Source organism: Blennius ocellaris, assembly GCF_963422515.1.
Source record: "Blennius ocellaris genome assembly, chromosome: 1".
Lineage (NCBI taxonomy): Eukaryota > Metazoa > Chordata > Actinopteri > Blenniiformes > Blenniidae > Blennius > Blennius ocellaris.
In genome coordinates, this window is record NC_137650.1 from 32,276,130 (window position 1) to 32,301,564 (window position 25,435).

Here is a 25,435-nt window from a genome sequence, read left to right on the forward strand (position 1 = left end):
TTTATAGTACAGCAATAATGGTTTGCATCAATATGTTTGAGGTAGGTATAATAAAAGCATCGAATAAGAGTTGTTTAACGCTTCAAGTTGCTTCTGTGTTTTTGTTTCAGAAATGTTTGGCTTTTACACGGCAACGTTTTGGAAACGATGTCCGGGATTGTTATTACGGTGACTGTCATCTATAAATCTACCGAGTCCCAGGAGAATATGGACTGAGAGTCACGACACTCTTGAGAAAACGTTGTTGTTTTGTTCCATTTACTGAGTGTGTGCAGGAGAATAGTCACTGCGGCCGTCCTGCTCATGCACCGCGGCAGCACTTCCAAGAAAAGTTGCATTTTCCACCGATTTCCAAGGAGACGGAGTCGGAGTCTTTTTTTTTAGAAAATGTGTACATTGCGAGTCGTTTTTCAAAAACGTGCTTTTTCAGTGACCGCTGGTTGGGACACCCAAAACGCGACGAAAGTTTTCCATTTTCACTTGAAATGGCAGCCGAGTAAATGAGGCCTACATCTTGTAAACATATTAACACAGCTTATCACATCTTCTTCATTTATCTCGACTCTATATACCATAAATGATTTACGTTTACATACGGTTGGTTTTTAACAGTACTTTCTTGCAACAATAATCACCTGCAGTACAAGGAGCTGTACAGGTAACGCAGTTTATTTCGTTTTTGTGAAAGCCACAGGGAGGAAATTACGGAGAAGCTATAGAGCTGCCGGTTGTATCAAACACTGATAAAGACCATATATTTCAAGCAGCTTCACAACATCGGTGTTTAGACCTTTCGTCATTCGCACTCACTGCTCATTTCCTTTAATTCTGCTTTATTTGCTCATTTACATTTAAAGCTCAGGCACGACGATGTTAAAAGCATTGTATTTCTCAAACGGCTCTTCTTAAATGACTGTATAAACCTCAGCGAAATAAAGCGGAGACTTGCTCCATTTAATGGAGTATCCATTATTGTATTCCACGTCGAATGAGCTGCTGCAAAACAAATAAATGAGTAAAAGTCCAGAACGCAGCTCTCGGCTCCTGCGCGCCAAGTCTGTTTGAGGCCGGAGGAAATTCATGAAGCCTCACAGCGTTATCCTGCGAGGTGGAGTAATTCGTTCGCAGTGTGAGTGCGTCGCGTGGATGGATGTACTTACAGGTATTTCTTGTTTTCGTAGACGTCATGCAGCTTTAAAACGTGGGGGTGCTCTATGAGTTTCAGAATGGCTATCTCCCGCTCCACCTGCAGGGAAACAAAGACAAGAAAGAAAAAGACAATTGGTCATAAAACTGAAGCACACAGGCTGACGTTCATCTCATTTCTGGACTAAAAAAATAACAGGGCCGAGGCCGGAAACCCGCAGTCTGGAGGACTAATGGAAACAGACGCATGCAGCGTGCGTTTGTTATTTCATATTAATCAAAGCGAGTGGCCCCCGGAGAGCTTTCCCACCTGTGTCGTTTGGTGCTTGATGAAACAAAACTCGCGCGTTTAACCTCTGGATTTGGTTCACTTGCTCGCCGTGCGGCGAGGCTGTTGTGTTTAAAGCCCGACACTCTTTAGTTTAAACACAAATACGGTTCGGCGGAACCGGCGGTGTCGCGTTTGGATAATCAAACGAGGGGGGGGGGGGGGGGGGGGGGACGACGACGCGAGAAATAAAGAAATTGTGCCACCTGCTGCGACGGCAAATGAAAACTGCGTCTGTTCTCGCGTCAACCTGCTGGGATGAGAAGAAACTCATGAGCAGACCACCGAACATCAAATAAAACCACAGAGCAGCGATTAAATAAGCTCCTATAAGCACGTGAAGTCGACGCATGAATAAATAATGCAACACAAACACACACAAGCTGATTTCTATGCATGTGAAACGCAGATTTTGCATTTTTCCTTTTAATCTTACAAAACCTAGCACAAAAAGCAAGATTTGTGTTTGTGGGATTATTCCTGTGCATTTGTGGGATGAGCAACAGAGCTCATGTGGATGTAATGCGTCCGCCCGATCTTTTGTGCCGACGACAATAAAAAGTTTATTCTGCGAGCAAACTCGTGTTCACCGGTGACATTGAGACGGCAAAATGCACGTACTCAGCAAATGAGGCGAGACGTGGAACTGCATTCAGTTCAAACACACATTATCTTGCTTTACATTGACGTTACAGCCACTATTTCATAACAACGGCTAGTTTCATGTGAAGTGTGATTCCGTGAGCATGCAGTAAGTGAATCACCGATCATCTGCCTGACATTTAGCGATGACGACTGAGACATCGCCGCGACGAGGGGCGACGCACGCGTCATAAATTAGCCGTACGGAAGACATAAACAGCCGGCGTGACGGCGGAGGTTTGAACAAACAAGTCTGCCGACGAAGGCAGCTGCACGTTGTTGTCGCGTCAGGAGAGCCGCGGCAAGTCTCGGCCACAAACAGATGCTTTCGTTGCGTTTCTACGTCGATTCAGGGTGAATTACGGGCGTCGGGGAAAATGAAGAGCCCGGCTCTTGCAGAGGAGTGATGGTTGAATCGGAGAATTAGGCCTGAGTGTAACTTCGTAAACCTGACAGGGAGAATGAGTTATTCATATTTATGACTGGGTGTAAACACCATTATAGTCGAGACGCTGCGTGCGGGTTTATGCACGAAGCAGACAGATGGTCCAATTCAACTTGCGCGTCAAATGTTCTGCTGCGAGAATGATTCCGCTTTGTATGACAAACTTTGAGCGTTGAGCGATTTTTCAAATCTGCAAGTTTTGCGAAACACCTTTCAACCGTTTTACACGTTACAAGAACGGGATGTCGAATTTGGGCTTCCATTCTGTGTGGCTTGTTTTCTGAGACACACACTTTGGATCTTTTCCAGGTGAGAAAAGTGTAAAATAACAGGCTCGTATGATGTCAAGTCGTCACTCCGGCAGATTCGGTTTCTGCGGCGGCGGCAGCTGCAGCCAGGTGTCATGAGGTGCTCCTGAAGTTTTTTTTTTGTACAGATGCTGCCCGGAGCTGCTCGGAGCTGCCTCGGCGAGAAACCCGCCTGCTGTGCAGAGGATTTACTGCCAGTTGGCACCTCAGCAGGCCGGAGGCTAAACTGAGTTTAGCCCTCGGTGCTGCGGGAGGGAGGAGGCGCAGCGGCAGTTTGTCCACAGATACCATCAGTCTTCCTCCAACACATCTCACAGCTCGTTTTCTTGTCTCGCTGTTGGGTTTGTAAATCCCAAAACAGACGCCGTGAAAAGCTTGTTGTAAATGGAACCAAAAAACGAATGTTAGTAATCCCAAGTGCGATTTATTTACAGGAACTTTACAACCTTTACTGTATTGTTTAAAACTACGTTATTTCTGCTTTACATTGTTGTCTGCATCATGATCTACTTGGGACAAATCGGGACTTACAAAAGAGTAAAATTAAAAGAAAAAGAAAATAAATAGAAAATAAGCGCAGCACAGTCAAGATTTGTACCTTTTTTGGTTCCAAAATCCAAAATCCTTTGTATGTATTTAATATGGTATCACCAGAAGAGTGTACACAAATTTTAACATCCCCTTTTATATTCATCGTTTCTAATATCACTGCATTCATCACCTCTAATAAACTACTGGACCTGCGAAGAGCAAAGCAAATCAGCGTCGGAGTGCAAAGTTTGGCAGCGAAGTCGTAGGATTAAGAAGTGAGAAGACTCCTTCACACAACGGGGGGAAATCCTGTCTGAAGTTGACTTTTGCAGTTTCTCTTTGTTAACTGGGAGCAGCAGCTCAAAACAAAGACACGGTAATGAAAACGTCCAATTTCGGAACACGGATGCATAATGTACGGGAATAATGAGAGTGAAATACGGCCAGTATATGTGTACTCGTTGAGTCGATGTGATAAAACACTGTTGGGAAGTCACAGCACTGATACGTCCTATTGATTCAGGATTCCCTCCACCGCTGTGCTTTTAACACGAATGGGGATTGTGGGGGGGGGAGTCGTCTGTCAATCTTCGCGAGTCGTCCTCCGCCGGGCAGCAGCCGCGGCCGGACTGAGAAGACGCTCGCGGGGCGGGAGGCACCTGAAAAGTTAAGTTTCGCTCCCATCAAAGCCACCGCTCTTCAAAGCTCGGCCACGGTGAGACGTGGAGGCTGGCAGCTAATAAATAATAGAGAAAAGAAAAGAAAAATCTGCTTTAATCTCAAGATCAGCCGCTCGCTGAGCCGGACTGTCACTCTTTGACTCCTTCCTGAAAGTTTTCTCCCAAAGAAAAGAAAAAGCGACCGCGAACAGCTTAGAAAGGAGTTTTCAGGCTTGTTCTAAACACTGAGAGTGAAAAAATAAAACAAACAACAACAAAAAACTATACATTTACTCATTTTTAGGGATTAGTGAAACTTTGCGGCCTTTGTGATGGATTTCCTTCTGTACAATCTCATAAATAATAATATTTCTTTTTCTATTTTTTTTATGTTAACTTCAATATTAACATTTTTCTTTCCCTTTGTCATGCGAGTATGAATGTGAATCAGAAGTGCAGAAGGAGGTGGAGATTTACACCAAAATGAGCATGTTTGTTTTTTTAAAAGTTAAACTGAAAGAAAATAAAGAAAAAAGTTAACACAATGTGTTTATCAGCTCGAATAAGCATCTCAAGTTCATATAAAATATTACCAAGGCTCGGTTTTAAAAGTAGGGTCTTCAAAGATTACATCCCTTCACGAGCCAGTTGGAAGAAATTCACTTCTTTACGGCCGTATTGGGCTTTGACAGTTTTGTGAGATTTCACACAAACAATAATAGCAGACAAACGGGAATAGGAAAAATAAATAAATAAAATAAAATAAAACATTCAAGGGAGAAATCAATTCCTGAATTGGCCCGGTAATCATCGGCACACGCAAAATCCCCGGGTACAGACACGAACGGAGGGAAAGTCCACCGCCATTCATTAGATGCGGACGAACTGCTGCGGCGACTCGCCTGCATTTCGGTTTAAAAATCACGCCGACAATTACGCGCAATTTTCCTCCCAGTCACTTCGAGATCCGAAACCAGCACCTGTCATGTAATGATACCAGACCTGAGAGTAAGAAGACGACGGCGGCGGCTGCTGCTGCTGCAGGAACCAGAGACACACGGATTGACTGCAGTAAATCAATAAATGCTGAAAATGAGTCATGCAGACAGGCTTTATCCTACATGCTTGCTACTTGTTCTCCACTTCAGCCCAGACCGGTCAAACAGCAGGGGGCGGAACACCAATAGATTATGTGTTAGATGTTCTGGCGCTGCGGCAGGACTCCGCTTTCTTTTTTTACCTTCACGCCACTTTCTGAAACCTCATTTCCAGCTGTTAAGTTGTCGACTACAAATACATTAGTCAACCTGTGGATTGTTTCGACTGATAATTTGACAATAAATAAGAAGAAAACAGGGCGAACGGGACATAACGGGACTGTAGATCATGTTGAATTGACGTCGCAACCAGTAGACAAATGCTTTGGTGTAATTTATTCATGATCATTTTAATGAAAATTATTCTATTCTCTCCATTTATTGTTTCAACCATTAGCATGCTGTCGGTGAAAACAGTTTAGAAACAAGACAAATGATTGAATTAAAGCCCGTCAAGACAGTTGATGAGACTTCTGGGGACGCTTCCGCACCCGAACGTTCAGACGATACAACACGCGTGGTTTGGCAGTAATTTCAAATGACAGGCTTTAATTCCACATATATAAAATTTTATTTTACTATGGTCAATAGCGCCACAGATCCATACATCGTACAGTAATGAGAGACTCTTTGCTTCTAATGTCAGCTGAACAAGGCTGCGGCCTCTTCTTGACCTCAACTGGTGTCGAACGCGGACGAACCAACATACTGGTGATATTTACATTTTGCACAATCAACATAATTATCTTCAACCAGAGGACGAGTCGGGCAGCGGTCTGAGTAATTATCCATTTGTCTTCCTTATTGACTGTAGCGGTCAGGGGGTCACATGGGCCGGGGGCATCACCCCGCGTCTGTCGGTGAAAGGTAAGCTGCACCACGGACACGTTGCAGTTAATCACAGGGTTAATGGAAAAGCACCGATGCCACAAGGGAACCGTGAACCTGGGCAGACACGCGAAGAACATGCAAACCCCCCCCCCCCCAAAGGCAACAAAAACCTGGAATCAAACGCGGATCCTGTCAAGTGTGAGGTCAGGGTGCTAATTGCCACGCCACTACATCTCATTAATTATTCACATGCTATCTTTATGAGGCCGACTGACTGCGCTCAGAGAAATCTGGACCTCTTGTTGCAGAGCTGTCATGTCATTAATCAATATATCCAGACGGGTGGTTGTGGGGGGGGTCCAAACTCCTTCAAATCTCCCACCGAACACACACCTCCACAACCCCTACACACCCCTCATCAGTGGGATGGATGCAGGTGCACGGCGTCAGCCCGTCCTCCTGCTATCAGATCTAATTACCCTCATTTTCATCTGCTCCCACCATCATGTGCACACAGTGTAGCATGGCGGAGGCTAATTAAACTCATGTACAAGGTAAACAGACGTGGAGCCCCGGCCCTCCCCGCGCCCGCCGCGACGCTGACATTTATTAAGCTCCATTATGACCCATATGGTTTTTTAATGTGTGGCAATAAAGTGTGTAGGCATGCAGGGGTGGCCGAGGGAGATGGGGGGGATTGGGAGGAGGAGGGGGAGGAGGAGGGGGGGGGTGACGAAACATGAGCTTTCGGCGCCTGAATCCTCCCCGGCTGTGCTGTCTGGGTTCCCGCGATCGCGCCTGAGTCCCGTCTCGCCCTGAACCGCCGCCGTCTCCCCAGCTCACCTCAATTATCTCTGGCTCATCCTCTCAGTTGGGGCGAATTAGCAGGGACGTTCACCAGCTTTGTTCGCTGCCATTAAAAAGGCATTAGCATGTAAGCTTTTATCAAGTGAGGTCACGCATTGGCGGCGAGCGCAACAGACAAAGAAGGATGTGCTTTAATTTGCTTGATGAATTATTGTAAAGCCATTGTTGCTTAAGAACACACGCATGCGTTAGGGTAATGTCGGTGTAATGCCAATCTCTGTTTAATACCGTGGTTCTCTGAGACGTTCCATTAGAGGAGAGTCGACGTTCATTGTGTCCTTCAATAAGTGGGACCACAAGTCAACATCGCTGATGTTGCAGAGCCGACTGTCAGGTTCATCTTTCAAAACATCTTTAAAGCAATCACTTAAACGAGTTTATGATGTTTGGATGTTCTCTTTTACAGGCGTCGTCAAAGTCAGTCATTGTAAGTTGCTGTGCCACCAAGACCTACAAATTTAAGTAGCTTTAAAGTACTTGGAGTAGAGTTTCACAAAATGATGTGAACATACAGAGTGGGAATTGTGCCAAAATTGCGATACGATTTGTGATGCTATTTGAGTTTTTTTTTTTTCTTCTTTTTACATAATATTAATTGGAATTTTAATAAATGAATGACATGTATGTATTTAATTCCAGTTTGAATTAATTAAAGGGTTAGGGGTTAGGGTTTAGGGGTTAGGGTTAGGGTTAGGTTAGGATTAGGGGTTAGTCATTATTGATAGGTTAGGGATAAGTCATTGTTGAAATTTTTTTTTTTGGTTCCACATTTAGTCCTCCATAGTGAACAATCCCATATAAGTATGAGTATGGCACCACAACATTAATTCTGTGTGAAAACCTGAGAAGAAGAAAGTTTAGTGAGGAAAAAAAAAAAAGAGCCAGAAATCAGTTTTTCAACATTTTGACTGTGACGAATGTTTCGTAATCGGGGGGGGGGGGTAGTGATGGTCAGACCGAATGGTGAGTCCGGTCACATTCATCAACACGTAGAGGATCGACGGGAGACAGCTGGGAGAGATCGACGGTCACCTCCAAAGCCGGCGTACGGGCCGTGAGTCAGACTGAATGGTTTCGTGGAGAGAGTGAGTCAATCCTGCAAACGCGCCGAGCGACTGACTCACTCACCAGGGCAGGAGATAAACAGCGCTAATCTGACACTGATCCCAGCGATTCTGCGAGCGCGGCCTCCTGAGAGCGCATCCTGAAACCCGACCGCTGTGAAGGAGCTCGCTCACGTCAACAAACAAGAGCACCCGGCCAAAAGAGTGTGGAGGGGTGGGGGGTGGGGGGGGGGACACACACACACACACAAAGCCTTGGTATCACACAGCATGACAAGCGTTTCATACGTGTCAAATGAAGCGTGCGTACTTTAAGCGTCGCGATGCTAAAAGTAGCGGCGGAGACACGGTCGGCCGCCGAGAGCCGGTGTGATATAATTGCAGCTCCTCCGAGGAGTTGAATCACACCGACACCGCGAAGCAGGACAGAGGCGTCGTCTGACGAGCCGACGTCAGGATGCACGTTATCGAGAGCTGACAGATGTCAAGAGTCAGACGGTTTGTGTGTGATGTGTACGGAGGAGGAGGAGGGGGGGGGGGTTACGGATGACCAACTGTGGGTGTCTGATGTGCATCATATGTCCCCGTCTGCATCATCAACAGCAGAGAAGCACGGCTCTGTAGTGGGATTACTTTACTGGTCACTATTTAGACTTGATTAGATTCAACTTTATTGTCATTACAAATGCAACGAAATGCAGTTTAGCATCTAACCAGAAGTGCAATATCACAAGCATCAGGTATTATATACACATACACTCACATATATAAATAATAAATAAATAGGGAACAGTGTGGAGTTGCTATTGCTAGAATTGACATTATTTACATTATATTATATTTAATGGACTAAGTGCCATTAACGTGCTTTAGGAGCTAAAACAATGTTTTGGCTTCGTTTGTGTCTCTCAGTAACGTATAATAATGTATAACACTTTAATTATTACATCACAAGACGCCCAAGTTAAGATTTACTGGAGGCGTTATATGAATTTTACAATTGTTAGTTTGGAAGGGATGTGGAAGTTGCTCATGACAATTTCCCAGTTAAAATGTTCCTTAAGAGCGACGCTGTGTCACAAGAAAAGCTAACCAATCACGTACATTGTCACTGTGTTGTACAACTGTGTTTGCACATATAGATCCGATTAATCTTCTGCAAAGTGTTTTCCTGCCGCCGCACGGTGCCGTTTAGTTACAGTCAGCATAAACTTAGTGAGATTTAGTGTGTAGCTTGAGGGGCGGCGTCTGCAGACCTGGCCTGATTTCTCCACAGAAGCTTAATTTGACCGGCGCCGGGGCCCTCGGCAGGCGGCACGTTCACCTCCCGCCGACCACGGAGGGCCTTCGGAGCTCCTGAGTCATGCCAACAACCTCCTCCAGTCCACGCCGGCGTGCCGTGCTACCTCCTCCTAATGAATTATGGGGGATTGACTCGGGTGGCGGCACGCCGCCTCCAAATCTCTATTTAATTGAAACACGATACAGAGGCTGAGGGGCACGAGGGGCGATAAATTGGAACATCCACCCGGTAATCAAACTGCCATCTGGCTGATCTTGAGAGAGAAAGAGAGAGAGACAGAGAGAGAGAGAGAGAGAGAGAGAGAGAGCGAGAGCGATTCGACCCTCTCCACAATCCCATCACCGCCGCTCCACCACGCCGCCGTGGACAGGCGTCACGTGAACGTGACGGAGGAGACAGAACATCCAGGCGTTTTATGAAGCAACACAAATCCATTCTGCGGAAGAACAGGTCTGTGACAGCGTAATAAAACAAGAGAGGAGGAAAGGACGTGAGGACTTAGACAATGATGAGGGGACGGAACGGGAATCGGGAAAAGCTGGGATAGGATGGGGGGATGAAAAGAAGGGAATAAAAGGACAAGACAGAAAGAGAATTGGGGGCAAAATTGCAGAACAGGGGGAAAAAAAGGGAAGAAAATACTGAAGACGAGACATGAAAGAGGAACAACAAAGGAACTTCAAAGATTAAAATTCAAAGATTCAAAAATGTGTACCATAGTTGATGAAACAGTAAGTGGGAAGTGGAATGGTTGGTTACGAAAGTAGAAAATGTCAGGGATCATTTGTGGCAGTAAAGTTGCGGTAACTGATTACAATCAGAAAAGTAAAAAAAAAACAACAACTTCACAAGTTGTCATGAAGTCGTTACTTGTAGGTGGAGCCGCGGTCTCTCTCAGTCCTGCTGTTAGCATTAAGCTGTTGGCCTACCAGTTACTATTACACTAAACTTGTGTTTATACGAGGAAAAAGCACCTCGACAATCCTGGACAAAAAAAACACAGCAGGAACAAAGATGTTCCTACCCGTTAGCATATATGAAACTTGTCGGACTAAGTCTCCGAGCAAATGTCGTTCTAACTGTAACGTCGGCAACACTAAAGTAACACGGCGAAGTGAGAGGGATGTACAGGGAGTTACGTCTTTTTTTATTTTCAAAAACAAGTAAGCAATCAGTAAAATGCACCACCAGTGGAGAGAGGAGATAAAATGAAAGAAAACTGTAATATAGAGAAAGTAAAACTAAAGGGTGAATAGATTACTTAGATCAGAAATGGCGGGACGCATAAAGAAAAGGCAAATGAAAATGTAAAAAGGTATTGTTTTATTATGTTATTATTACGTCATTATTATGTTTATTATTTTATGCTCTGCGCAATTGTGTGCAGGCTGTTTTTTTTTTTTTGTGTGTGTGTGGACGTTTCTCAACAAAAGGGCACCTGCTTCCCAGGAGGGTGGCAGGAAACGGATTACCAAGCTCGCTTGGAGGATTCCTGATTTTTTTTCATTATTTTTCTGAGATCTCAGATCATTTTAGTTGCTAATTTTCTTTTTTCTTTATTTCTTGCTTGATTCCATGAATAACTGAATTGGATGATTTGAACCTTGACAATCGAACTGACATTGATCGTTCATGTTCTTGTTTTTTTTCTTCACATGTTCATATTTGTTTAAATATACCTTGTTCAACTTTTCATTGAATATTGTTGGTGTCATCATTGGGTTGGAGGGTTTTTTTGTATTTTTATACTCATAGTGAGTATCCACTGCCAATCTCCTAAGGAACCTTGAAGAGCCTGAGGTAAGATCGTGAAGTTTTTGATGATCAGGTTGGTCAAGATTTAGATCTACTCGATTGAAAAGGGTGACAAAAAGAAGACGTTGGTGGCCGGGATGAAACTAAAATCAGAAGACTGGGGGAGGAGAGAGCATATTAAAGGGTAACTGAAATGTTTTTCAGATTTCATCTTTAGAAAGAAGAATAAATATGCTTTCGAAAGGTATATAACATTCCCAGATAAAAGTCCGAATTCCGACCCTTTTAATTGACTTTACATGATGCAGCAGACGACGGTATATTTGCGGGCCATAAATGTGAGCCGCCTGAGCTAGACCGGATATGACGTACGAGGGGTTATATGTCCCAGCCAAAACAACATCAGCTGATTGAAGAATGGAGGGGTTTGGCGATACAGAAGCACCTAGGAGCGATGTTAGCGAAGATTTAAGTGACGTATCGTTGGTTTTGGACGAAGATGAAGGAGAGGAATCATCGGAGGAAGAATTAGAAGAAAATCAAGGCGTTCAACCATACATGTTTGAGCCGTGAGTACATATTGTGTGTGACCGGGTATTTACCCGTGTGCACATATTGTGCGTGACCGGGTATTTACCCGTGTGCACATATTGTGCGTGACCGGGTATTTACCCGTGTGCACATATTGTGTGTGACCGGGTATTTACCCTTGTGTCAGAGTGGGTGTTTTGCAAAGTTTATTGGTCTATTTGTCTTAAGTTTTAGCAGGTTTTAAAAAGACTTACTGAAGGTTGGGTTTAAAAATCCGTTAAAAAGCCGTTTAAAAATGGTGGGGACAGAACCAGGTTTCAGGATACGTTTCCTCTTCACATCAAAACCAAGTGGCTCTCGGATTGCGGGTGCTGTTTCGTAACAGTCATCCGTGAAATGTTGACTGCAGAGATAGGAGGCCTCTGTTGGTGTCCAGTTGGAGCGAGTGCGCTGCACTTGTTTTGTCCATAATCTCCTCAAAGTTTCATCTTTTGGGAATTTATGGACACTTACAGACGGACTGGGCATTTGGGAACACCCAGCCGCAACACAACGCTTAGGCATGACTCTAAAAAACTGCTAAATAACGCGATAATGCAGAGCACATGTAAACAAGACACTACGATCAGCTGTTGTGGGCGGAAGTAAATAACTCCTCATACGTCACAGCGCAAAACTACGGCAAGTTGGGAAAACTAGGTCAGATTCACAGGGCGGGAGATTTAAAGGCATTTTTAGACGTTCGGCGCTCAAGAGCAAGATAGTGGTGTGATTGTCATTGGTGTGTCATATATCATTCGAAAGGGGGAAAAATAATGCTAAATACTGGTGTATTTTAATAGAATTATTTCAGGGACCCTTTAAGACAGGTGGTAAATGAAGGTAGAGAAAGAACAAAGGGGGAAAAGGAGGAGCTGAAACGAGAGCAGCCCTCAGCAGGGAACCTGGCCCGCCGCCGGGGCTGCTGGGTAACGACCAGGCCCCGTTCGGTTGTTTTTTTCCCCTCTCTCTCACGCAGACGCCTGCTGACGAGTGAGACGGAGCCATCAGCGGCTCCTTCACCTGATCAGGCCGAATACATTAACAGCCGCGGCCGTGAGGCCGAGCCGCTGGCTGCTGCGACGGTGAGTGGATTAGGGTCAGCGTTGCATCATGGGAAAAGGTCAGACGCTCTCTCTTCTACGGCGGATTGCAATCAGCGTCCTTTCACTCATGTGTCGCCCGCCCCGCCGCCGCCAACACATAAGGTGTGAGGACGTCCGGGAAAGGAACCGGAAGCCCGGCGCCGAGAGGATTTCCTCCCAGGGACGACTCGATTCCTCCGTCACTCTGGAAAGAGTCGTTCTTCTGACGGCCCAGCAGCGCCGGGTCAGGAGGGCAGCCTGGACGCTTGACGCCTCACGGTTTAATACATAAGTTTCCCTAACATCAGCCGAGCAGGTTCAAAGAAAATATAGATCACAAACACAGAGCCACGTCAAAAAAAAACAAAAAAACAGCAGAATTTGTACCAAAGTTGCAGAAAATATAAAAATATAGGCTCGTGTTTCGTGCGATCTCGTCTGTTTATTGCCACTTTATTGCTCTCTCATCGCTTGCATTGTCCTCCGTATTAGTCTGATGATTATCTTTTTTTAATACATTATTTTATGACGCTTTGTTTATTGGCTTTCTTTACTCTTACCCGTCCCTCGTCTGCAATTCGTCTTCAAGTTTCAACTTTCAGCTCAATTTCACGTGTTTTATGTTTCCTCTGTCTGTCCTGTCCGATTCTTTGCCGGTTTGATTCGTCTCTTGACACAGATTGGAGAAGTTTTAGATGTGAAAACAAACATGCCAATCCTCCCCCACACACACACACACTTTTAGCATATGGCACTTTTTTTAAAGTTCCGTATATATAAAATGTACATACACATAGCATGTGAGACCACTAGATGTCACTGTATGATGACTGCTGCTACAGTACCACAAAAAAAAAAATCAACTACTACTGTATTTAAGAATATACAGTAGAAAAAAGGAAACCTGAGTGTGTGAGAAACTGAAAATCTAAATTTACTTACCATGTTAAAGTGAAGAAGAAAACAAAAGAAGGCAAATCGTGAGTTAAGGTCACAACGGCCAGAGCTGAGAAACAGATTCTCAGATGGGCTTTATCAACAGCAGCTGACGGTTGGGCGGAAGTTGCAAAACGAAATTAAAATATGCGACGTCTCAAAGGATTTAATCATTATATTATAGCCTGAAAGTCCGGATCTTGATCTCGTGCTTTCAGATGTTTTATTGATTTGTTGTGGGGGTGAAACCTCACAACTCGTACATTTCTGTATTAGTTCAATTGATCTTTTTCGCAACAAAATATTTTGACCTCCACATTGGAACAGCCGTCTCACCTGGCGAATCGCTCGTACCTGCAAAGAGGAGCTACATGATAAAAGTTTGGCTACTCGCTGATTAATTGGAGTTTTTATTACATAATATTAACCTTCAAAATCCAACATCTCTACAAGATAAGGACAAGGGGTTGAAATGTTCTCGCAAAAAAAGTGGAAAGTGCGGTTCTAATGCTGAACACACACGCTTATGCGTGCGCGCACACACACACATACATCCACACACACACACTTGATACAGCCGCCAGAGAGGCAGAATAAACACAGTTAAAGTCAGTATTGACACCATTAACACAACCAGCCAGACGTTGAGGAGATGAAATGAGTCCGGTCAGGCATGAGAGGGCCCACTTCGACCTCTGAAGCGCTCAGACACACAATCCGCTGCACTTCAGCAGCAAAAAGGAGATTTAATCACACTAACACTCTCTCACACACACGCACACACACACACACACACACACGCACACACACACACACACACACACACACAAACCACATCTCCTCACTTTCCTCATGCTGTTCCTGCATTTTCATGCCCTCCGCCACAAAGTGCTCCCTCCGGATGAGGCTCCACACATGAAGCAAACTATTGTTTGACACTGGAAAATAAATAGCCGCAACTGTGATTAATTGGAGAGTTTAAAGAGTATCAAGAAAAAACAACTGAAAAAAAAAACAAAGCGAATGTTGAGATGGTGTGCTGGGGACCGCTGGATTTCAATTATAGCGGAGATGGAACATTGAAGTTTTGGGTGGCTGGTCCTGATTCGCTTTGATAGCGTGCAATTTGATTTCCGCACGTCGACTCAACCATCCATCTTCTGTATCCACGTCTTCCTATTGAGATCAATGTCTCCATTTCAACACAACGAGAAAGTTCTGATCAAGTACAAACATTGATGGATTTGAAGGGGTGGTGGTGGTGGTGGTGGGGAGGGTTGGGGGGGGTTGTGACGTCTGTTTAATTCTACTTTCGGGGTTTTAGGCTCTGCTCAGGGACCCACAGGTGCCACCCGGCAGCTGTAGAACCCAAATGGGTAAACCTCCGATCACAAGCTAGCTCCTCTAAGATCTAGGCCACCGCTTCTCTTAACATACGTATCAGAAGAGGGATTCAAACCCCCAGTTCGAGTCCCACTTCCGACACACACACACACACATTTCCCATCTAAACTGCAGCTGCTTCATTCTAGATAATGAGTCCTTGACGGAGCTGAGCCCCCCCCCCCCCCCCCCCCCCCCCCCCCGGGGTCTGTTGGCAGCTCGGGATCCTCCACCTGTGGTTCCTCTAACAAGAGTGTCCATTAGCAGCGTCGAGGCTCCGGTGCAAAACGCCACGGTTGATATGTAAAGTGCTGATCTTTGAGGTGGTGCTATAATGTCGGCCTGCTCATCTTCTCTGCAAGAGCACGGGTGCACACACACACACACACGCGCACACAGACACACACACGCGCATGCAATAAAATCCATATGCAGGTGACAGTTCCAGAAGGCGCGTCGGCGTATATACCCACACACACAATCACACGCTCGGGTAATAGCGTGCACGTTAGCACATGCCAAAGACAAGGGTCCACAGAGGAAACATGGAGGAGACAAGTTAATGGTGATAACGTAAGTGCGAGGAGACATCTAGCAGCTCCGGGTGGTGGTGGTGTGGGGGGTGGGGGTGGGGGGGTTTCAGAGAATTCAACTGACAGTCGGCAGGGTTTAGACTGTCTGAGGCTGCGTTCACACCGCAGGTCTTGATGCTCAATCCTGCTTTGTTGCTGGGATCCGATTTCTTTGTTTTTTTCCCGTTTCAAACGCGACCTGCCGTGTGAACGTGATCTGAACGGATGTTTTTGGAACCCCAGAGCGCACTAATTCAAAAAAAAAACAAGACAAAAAACACAAAAAAAACTGAGTTTAAGCGACGGAGCTGTGGTTAAATTAAAGTTGCGCTAAGTGAACGCCAGCCATTTTCAACAAGATGTAAAATATGATTCAAAGGAACGCTGATGGTTTTATGGGGTTTTTATGTTGACAGATTTAAGTTAAAGCTCTTTGTCCCTTGACACAAGACATCTTTTTTTATGTTTATTTTTCCTGCCTACCTACATTGCGGGCATAATTACAACGACCGCTATAAATCTGACATTTTCCTGCTATATGTGCAGCTGGGCTTAATTTTTGTGGTGTTCTGCGGGAATATTTTGACTCCGACATTTAAACGGACTCACCAGCTGGTCAATCATCTATACAGCTTTTCGGAGAGCACAAACACGCACAAAAGGAGCGACACAAATAAAAGTGTGACTGCTCGGCAACTGATTATAGCTCCTCTCAAACGGCCGCACCTCTCAAACTGAAAACCAATACTCCGATGAGACGTTTCAGGACCGGAGCTTGATAATTACTGTGATAGTGAGTAGAATAAAGTAAGTGACTGAGAAAAGAAGAGCTGTCTCCCGAGCTAAAGTCACCACTTGCCGTCTTCCCCCTCTGCTTCTGGAAGGCAAAAGTTGTGTTTCACATCGCCAGTAGAGGATTTGTTGAATAAATATACACATTTTTAAGTCATTACAGCATCAGGAGTCACCTTTTACTATTCAAATACATCAGAAATGTGCAAAAAGTACAAGTGTTTACCACAAGAAAGGTCTTGAGTATGAACTGCATCTCTGAGGAATAAAGATCTGAGAAGAAAAAAAAACACGCATTTATATGGAAATGTGTCGGGTTTTTCCATGAGAGGTTCCACATGCAACAATGGACGAGGGAAATGTAAATGTGTCTTGTATCGGGAACAAAAGGGACATTGAAATGCAAAAAACTCGCCGGATTATATCTGATGCTTTGTAAAGTTTGGGGAGAAATAAAGCAGCAGAGACGAGGAATTTTGGCAAATGTTGAGCAAAATGGGAGTTTCTTTGAAAATATCAGGCGTAACCATCTTCTCTTTTATTTGAGTGAGATTTACACCAATCAGACATGATATCAAGACCAACCTGTTGAGTTGTGTGTCTTTTTGGCTGCCAAAGCCGCTCTGACGGAATAAAGAATGTTCTCTTCTCGACAACCTCTGTTGTCCAGCCACCACCATTTAGCTTTTGTCAAACCTGTCTAAATCCTTCAGGTGTCTATTTCCCCTGATTGGAACACATCTATTTTGAGGAAAAACTGTTCACTCGCTGTCAAATACATCCCACTGAAAAACTGCCGCAAAAAAAACCAACTAAATAATCACTGTTATTCACTTCAGTGGTCATAATGTAATGGCTCAGTGGTTTGATTTTTTTTTTTTTTTTTTTTTAGTTGTCTGGGTTCATTGTGTAAGAACACAACAGACAACACACCTCAAGCCAATAGCCGCTTGTTGCCATGACAACAGGGCCCGGGCTTCTTTTCTAAAATAAAACCGAGGCGGGAAAAAGATTAAGAGCGAGAGCTGCTGGGGCACCCGGCGCACCCCTTCCTCCCACGCTCCCCCCGCTCCGCCAGACACACAGCGGAGGGAAAAAAAAAACAAAAAAACGGCTGGCGCCGAAAGAAACGGCGTCGGCAGTAGAGCACAGAGAACTGGAGGGGGGAGGGGGGGTGGGGGCAGATTCTGTATTCAATGGAAGCACAGCAAGCTGAAAGTGAGAAACTTGTAACACACCAGTGTCTCGTTCCGTCGGGTCACTTCTGATAAACGCTTCGGGAATTTGATGAAACAAAGAGGCTTCGAAACCACGGCAGAGGAATTACAAAACCCCGGTCATTTGTTCAAAACAACAAGGTTTCTTAGAACTCAATTAAATAAGAAGAAGATAATCAAACGCTGAGGTATAAACAGGGAGTGTTTTCAGTGTCTCCGGAGCAAAAGCGGCTCTTGCAAGAGGAATGGCTGAGGTCTGAAAGTGATGCTGGTTCCGCTGATGTGAAACTGACTCCAGATCCGGGAGCGACGTCCAGCCACTCTCTCGGAAAGCCGCAGGTGTTTCCCATTCCGCGTCCTGAAGGTATTTAGGAGATGGATGGACTCCCGACCTTCACGGCAGAAAGAAACACGAAGGACGATCTCCTGAACACGGTTTTCGTTTTTTTTTCGCCCAAGCATACCCTTCATGTCCGTCCATCATCCGATTCACGTCCCGCCAACGGTAAAACAAAGGCGGAGTGCCGTCTGGGGCGAGTCGGCAGTCCATCACCGGGCGAAAGCTAACCGACAGACGGTCACCGATAAGGGATATTTCCACTTCAAGGTGGTCTCGCCCTGAGACGCCGCGAGTAGATCATCGTGCTTCGACACCGAGAGGAGTCGTAAACTCTGATCTGAATAACAACAGATTATTCTGGCGGCTGTCGTCTTTATGAACTGAGGCCAATGGAAGAGATACGGCAGGTTGGGTTTCTATTCAGAGCGGCGGTCTGACTCTCATTCGGCAATCCTAAATAAACACCTAATCTATGGGTTCGGGTTCGTCTTGTCTCACAAAATCGCACCGACTCAAGGGTACCGAACAAGCTGGAACCCATTGTTTTTGTGAAGAAACTGGTGAAAACGCACAAGAAGAACATGCAAGCTCCGGTCAAAAAGGCCCAGTCTGGATCCGCGACGCTCTGTTCCGACTCTCTCCGTCGTACCGGCGATAATAGGAGGAACAAATACGCTCCAAACAGACGCCCCCGTCATGATTCACAAACCCACAGAAGATAAACTCGTTCTTTAAGCCGACGGGTGTGTTTTAAGAATCAGAATTCAACGCCGGTCGACATGCAACCGGGGGAACCTGGGACACGACGAGGCGCAGAATCTCCCGACCCGCTGACGTTCCCTCGCTGTTGTGAAGATTCCTCTCCAAGACAATCTCTCCGGGATTCGCCGAACGTCAGCAGCACTCGACATCCAACCTCGGTGTCGCATCAGTGTTAACAGCCAATTAGCCGCCAGCGTCAAGTGAAGAGAGAAGCGGTCAGACGAGGGGGGGTGGGGGGGAGGAGTGTTCTGTCTCTCTACTCATTAGGATGAAAGGAAGGTTCTTATCAGGGGCAAGTAAAGACCGAGAGGACTCACACTGTAACACGGCCTCCACCGACATGTATGAAATCACACATGACGAGAGGGGAGAGAGAGAGAGAGAAGAGGTGTGACCCACAGGGGTTGTTTATTAATTTATTTATTTATTTTAATCAGAAATTTTGCTCCTGCTGATTGTTACCGCGGGTCCAGTCTTCCTGTCACACCTCCAGTGACTCACACACTCACACTGGGCCTGCCTGCGTCAAGAAAGCAGCTGTAATGAGCCTGTCTTTTTGAAAAATGTCTCTTCCTGACAGTAATAAACACTATTAAATAGAGAGGGAGAGAGAGGGGGGGGGGGAGAGAGAGAAAATACTAGAATGTAGGTTCTCAAATCAATACTTCCATACTCAAAGATGTCTTATAATTTACAGGTTATGAAAAAAAAAGAACAAAAAACAGAGAAGGGACATTTCCTGGAATTGTTGTTTTATTGAATTTTCACAGGTTTCTTTAAAAACTGACGTGTCTTAAATATGTACCCAGCTTTTATGACTAGTTATCCCCGACGCCCATTAATGTCATTAATTTGCTTATAAAGTGGATTTTTTATTATCCAATTTGTGATTCCGTTTCATATATCGACCTGTGTTACTTACATAATCACTACTTCGATCATGAAATCAGCCGTTCCTGTCGTATAGACCATAGGATTATTGGCGCTGTAGATATCACGCGTGTTTCCTGTGCACTCTTGCGTCACGTTGTGTTTAAAACATCTTTTTTTGTGATTCCACTGCAACGGAGCCGATCGCAGGTGCTGAACCGTTTCCTGCCATTCAGTGCTGACCCTCTTCAAAAAGGTACAATAACAGCAGGCGTCCAGCGCTGACGCAAACTTTCTAAATGTCACGGCTGCTGATAAATAAAGCCGCGTGGCCCCTCAAGGGCCAGCGGCGGCGGCGGGTAAAGCCGTGCACTATGTGGCAACGGAGAGCCCAATAAATCCCCTCTCTGTTGACGTGGCGACTTCAGTGGCGGTTGAACGCCGGCCAGAGAGACCCCGGCGGCGGGTTGGGAATCATACAATTTCACAACCCCACAACTTAACATCTGTGTGTTTGGTTGGATCTTGTTTGAAATGGCGTCGTTCAAACAAATACAAAACTGACAAAGCAGAAACCTGCAGAAAAAGTGTATTTCAAAGTATGTCAGTATGTCACTATGCTAGGCCAGTGTTTTTCAACCTTTTTTGAGCCAAGGCACACTTTTTTCTTTGGAAAAATCTGGAACCACACCACCACCACCCGAAAATGTTAAAATGTGAAACTCTGTAGCCTCTATTAACAATATAAAGTCATTCTCATCAATGCTTTATCAACAGGAATCAAATAAATACAGAAAAAAAAGCATTTCCCAATTTCTTTTTTTTATTGTGACTCCCTCAGTGTGAAACCTGGACCTGATGGATGAAGAGCTGAGATCCTGGTTCACATTCTTCCTTTTCAAAAACTTCTCCATCACTGTCACTGACTCAGTACTTTGATACAAGATGGTAGCAGGAGGTGGAGATTCACCAGACTGACGTCTGTCAGTTTCGATTTCACCTGCAAAGTTCTGTGCTGCCATCTATTGGCGAAGAGTATTTATACAGGATTACTCTTCAACACACTGCTCTCACAGCTGACAGCGGCTGTGAGAGCAAATGATTTTAAGAAAAAAATGGAATAAAATTGGATAATTTCCCACGGCACACCTGACTATATCTCGTGGAAACACCAGTGTGTCGTGGCACAGTGGTTGAAAAACACTGAGTTAGACTACAATGCTCCTACAGAACTAAATGAATTGACGGTGAAACATTTTGACATTATAGTCAACATGGCTCACATGTGAAAAGATTTAAATTCACATTTAAATACCTGCATATCGAGAGTTATATCTACTTAACCTGTTAAAAACCCTTTTTTACGTGTGAAATTTTACATTTAAACCCAAATGTCTCTGTGGAAAGAAATTAAATGGGCTTATTATTATAAGCTAATAACATTATAAGTCATTCAAATGTCATCAAATCAGTTGGGAAGTTTAAAACCGACCAAAAAAACACATAAAAGGCTCAATTTGTAGCTTTAAAAAAATCGCTTGGATGGGACTCATTTATGAAAATCTGCATTATGTATGACTGTCAATAGCTCTATAGTGTCTAATGCGTTATATTTTCAATTTAAATGCAGACTGGGACTAAGCAGCAGCCATCTGAGTGCATAACACCAACATTTAGTTACATATTATGCAACTCTCTTTTGTTGTTGTTGTTTGTTTGGCTAAATTGGCGAGAAATGTCAAATTTAATAACTATAGTTATAGTTAAGTTGAAAAGTGCTGATTTTACAGCAGAAATGTCAATTCAAAAGGAGATTAATTGTAAACTACTTTACTGACAAACTGTGAGTTGCTTGTTATCGTGTCAGATTTTGTATTTTTTTTAATCACCTCTTTCCGATTAAATAAACATTTGCTGATGTTTAATGGATCCTAAATACAACAAAGTTTCTATTTCTCCATCACCTTAACACGGACAGCGTGACAATATTTACTGCAGTGAACAATGAAAGCTAATCTGCACGCATTTCTTTCTGTTGCAACACGAAACAAAAGGCTCTGGGAACTAAAAGCGGGTCGACTTGGCGAAAACCCGGCATTTCACTGACAAAACGTGGCGTCTGTAATTCCGGCGATCCAAACAAGCCTTTGATTCCGTCACGTCAAGACGGAGCAAACGACCTCCCGTGGAAAACAAAAGAGCACGAAAACCCCACTGACAGGAGAATATGAATCGACCTCGTTTCGGGAGGACGTTTTTGGACTGTACATTGTTTACTCATTCAGCCTCGTCCAGCAGGTTTGCTGAAGGCGTGGGCGCCGGCTGGAGCGGCGGCGGCGGCGGTGATAATAAGAGCGACAAAGAGCGGGAGGGCTGCGAGTCCCAACACCTGCTTTTCTGCTCTCAACTGTTGCTCGGCCTCCGCGAGCGTGGGTGAAACGGTGACAGCTGAAATTGGGACCCGCAGCCGCATTCTGCTCCATTTCCTTCCCCAGGTGGGTGTGTGGAGAGAGAGAGAGAGAGAGAGAGAGAGAGAGAGAGAGAGAGAGAGAAAGAGAGAGAGAGAGAGAGAGAAACGAGCGCAAATAACAGCTCTGGAGAAGAAGAGCAAGCGAGTCTGAGGGAGGAAACCCACAAACAGTCTCTGAGCTTCACAATCTATTGAGGAGGAATATGAGGAAGGGGTGTTCGGTGTTGTTTCACGCAGAAATAAAATTAATATTTAATTCATTTCACTGGGAGATAATTTGTTGAAACTTGTAATTTACAGATTCCTGTCAGGGAACCGGTGTTTTCATGCTAAACGCAAAGCCGCACGGGAAGATACAGCAAGTTAAGAAAATGTTTTGATGTCGTTCAAAGTCAAACTCAGTTTTTTTTGCACTTTGCAATTTTATTATATTCTTTTCTTTTTTTCCAGTTTTTTACATTTCAAACCTTATCTCATTAAAACACAACATTCGGTTCGCTTCTGCTTAATGACTGCAAGTGAGATCTGATCAATTGTTTCATCATTTTTATTGAACTTCCCCACAATATTTTGATTGTTTTCCATTTCTCATTCTCACATTCGTAGATTATGAGAATTTGTATTTAGCTTGTTTGGAGATCTACTATGAAATATTGTGAGTCAAAAGAAAAGATTTTAATACAACGAGGGTGAAAGTGTCCAGGGTCTGCCATTTAGACGAACATTCAACTTTAACTGGAGGGAACATGTGTAAATGTCAATATGGAAATATATTGTAACGCCCACGTATGGACTGGATGTCCGGAGGTTTCGCTCGGCTGAGGAGAGGACAGTGGCAGTTTTTGATTTTATATTATTTATGAGTGAGAAAAAAAAAACTAAACAAAAAAACTTGGCTTTCGAAAAATGTTCACTGGATAATTGAAATGTTGATTTACTAAAATTGAGTAATTGCAGCAGTTTCGACAATGTGTTCACGCACACACACGCACACACACACACACACACACAGCCGTCCTAAATGCCCACCAGACCAACAAATGTGGATTAATCCACTGTTGAAAATCGTCCCCAACAAACTCTCAATCTTCTCCTTTTTGAATTTCCAGCTGTTGGTTCAAATCTTTTTTCTCTTTATTTTTTTCTTTTTGTATTTTTCTTAAAAAAATCAAATCTTCAGTGAATTAGAAAAAAGAAGTTTGTGGCGGGATGGATCAGAAAACACTGCGAGATCTACTGAAACACTTGTTTTGCTCTTTTCATGGGATTTGCAGTCGATAAAACCAACAAAAACAAACACCTTCAGCTTTATCCTTTAAGAACTTGTTTGTCAAGCACTCCCTCAGAAAATAAGAAAATGTATCTCGGGTGGTTTGTGCTTTGAATAAAAGATACGGAATGAGAGAGAGAGAGAGAGAGAGAGAGAGAGAGAGAGAGAGAGAGAGAGAGAGAGAGAGAGAGAGAGAGAGAGAGAGAGAGAGAGAGAGAGAGAGAGAGAGCATATAACTTTGGAACGTTTGTCTATTCATGTTTTTATAAATCAGAAATTACTCTCAGTCTCTCCTGTGACAGAATTAACTTCCCTTCACTTTCAATGTAAATCACAGATGATCCTTTCGTTATCCTCTCATTCCCTGTGAGGCGAAAACCCTCCTTCATCCCCGAACGCCCTCATTTACCTCAGACTGTATTTTTACAGTAACAGCACTTTGGTCGTCTTTACAAAAAACAATGTATTCAATTTCACTTTATTACCACTGTAATAATAAAATGCTGCACATCTGATGATGTACAGTAGCAGAGAATAATTGGAAAATGTATGAATGAGATGGAAATGAAAACGTGTGGTGGTGTCGTGGTGAGCACGCCGGCTCACGGTGAGAAAACCTCCAGTTCGATTCCAGGCCAGGTTAAAGACGTTTTTAGGGTGGAGAAAAAAAAAAAAAAAAAAAAAACTGAATATATTCAGTTTGAAATCTCAGTGCAAGCTATCACATCAGTTCTACATAATTTATGTTTATTTTTACTTTGTACGACCATAAATCAGATGTCTATGACGTGCACTACATTGTATAACGGATGACGACGGGGGGATTTTTGAAAGTTTTGAAAGTTTAGTGAACTTCTACCTGCTCCTTTTGAGAATTAACTTACTAGTCCTTTTCTTTTCATTTCTTTTGCGGCTTGTGTTTTGTTGACATGCTACTCAAACAAATAATAAATAAAAAGTAACAAATGAAAAAAAACTAAAGTATGGAAACTGTAAAACGGAGCAAAAATTAACTCATTAATTCTTTACTGTCATATTAGTTGAACGCGTAACACATTTCCCTGCCAAACACGCGACTGCAATTTATTCAGAAAGTGCTTGTTCACTGGGATTTTCATGCACAATCGTCTTCAGAAATAATAATAATAATAATAAAAAAGAAACGTTGAGAAAAAGAGAAAATATCCAGATCTTGTCCGTTTAGAACTCAAAGGTTCCATAGTCACTGGATTTGACACCAAAAGAGCCTCTTTAGATCGTAGAGGAAGACAACATTCATACTGTTGTGTTGCTAACGCGTAACGCTGGATCGTCAACATGGGTCAAAATCCACGCAGGACGTTTTAAACAACCTGTTGAATCCACGCTTAATGGGGGTTCTAATGATTTGGCTCACTGGGGGTCCTCATGGTCGTCGTGTTGCTATGTCGTCTCACCAATATCAGACAAAATGTGCAATAAAACATAGGAGCAGGGCGGCTGCAGTCTAAAGGAATAACTTCTTCCAAGGGGATCAGTAAAGCAAAGCAGGTTTTATTTCTGCCAAAATAATCAAGAAAAATGCTTTTTACGAAGCATATTGAGCCGCCATCTCCGTGTTTCATGAACCCATCGGTGAAAATGAATCGCTCACCTCTTGCAGTGGAGAGTTAGACTTAGAGTTAGTAGAGAGTGATTTACCGTGCGTATGAAATGAACACCGACCTCCGAATGACAAATGTGTCACAGTCTGATCAAGAAGTTTGCCCATCAAGACTCTGGGGGTCCGATCTCCTTCATTCGGTGTCCTCTACACGTACAGTATGAATATATATATATATATATATAAGAAAAGATCCGTCTTACCTTCATGAGGACAGACTCGCTGAGCTTTTCTCTGTTCACAATCTTAATGGCGACTTTCTGACACGTGACACAGTGGACGCCCAGCTTCACGAGACCTGCAACGCGGAAAAAATAAAAATAAACACAGAGTAAAATCTTCAGAGTCGGTCTGAGTCACACTGAGGGGAGGGAAAACTTTCAAAATGTTCTCCTGCAAAAAAAAAAAAAAAAAAAGTCTGAAATTGATGGAGGTTATGAAGATGGAGGTTATCAAAAGAGCTGTGCACTTGAATTAATGGCGTCACATTTGAAACAACCAGTCGTCCTCAGGGACGCCCGTCACTGCTGATAAAAAAAAAAAAAAAAAA

The 25,435-nt window shown here is 43.9% G+C and overlaps 1 protein-coding gene across 1 annotated transcript in view; it reads right to left on the reverse strand.

Moving 5' to 3' along the window:
• LOC308140074 (serine/threonine-protein kinase BRSK2-like) overlaps positions 1 to 25,435 on the reverse strand; it is a gene marked incomplete at its 3' end in the record, with an annotated part of 159,408 nt that overhangs the window by 49,212 nt on the left and 84,761 nt on the right. The window contains 2 exon segments of the mRNA XM_080509737.1: positions 1,161 to 1,246; positions 25,089 to 25,183. Of these exon segments, the coding sequence (XP_080365863.1) occupies positions 1,161 to 1,246; positions 25,089 to 25,183 (181 nt within the window).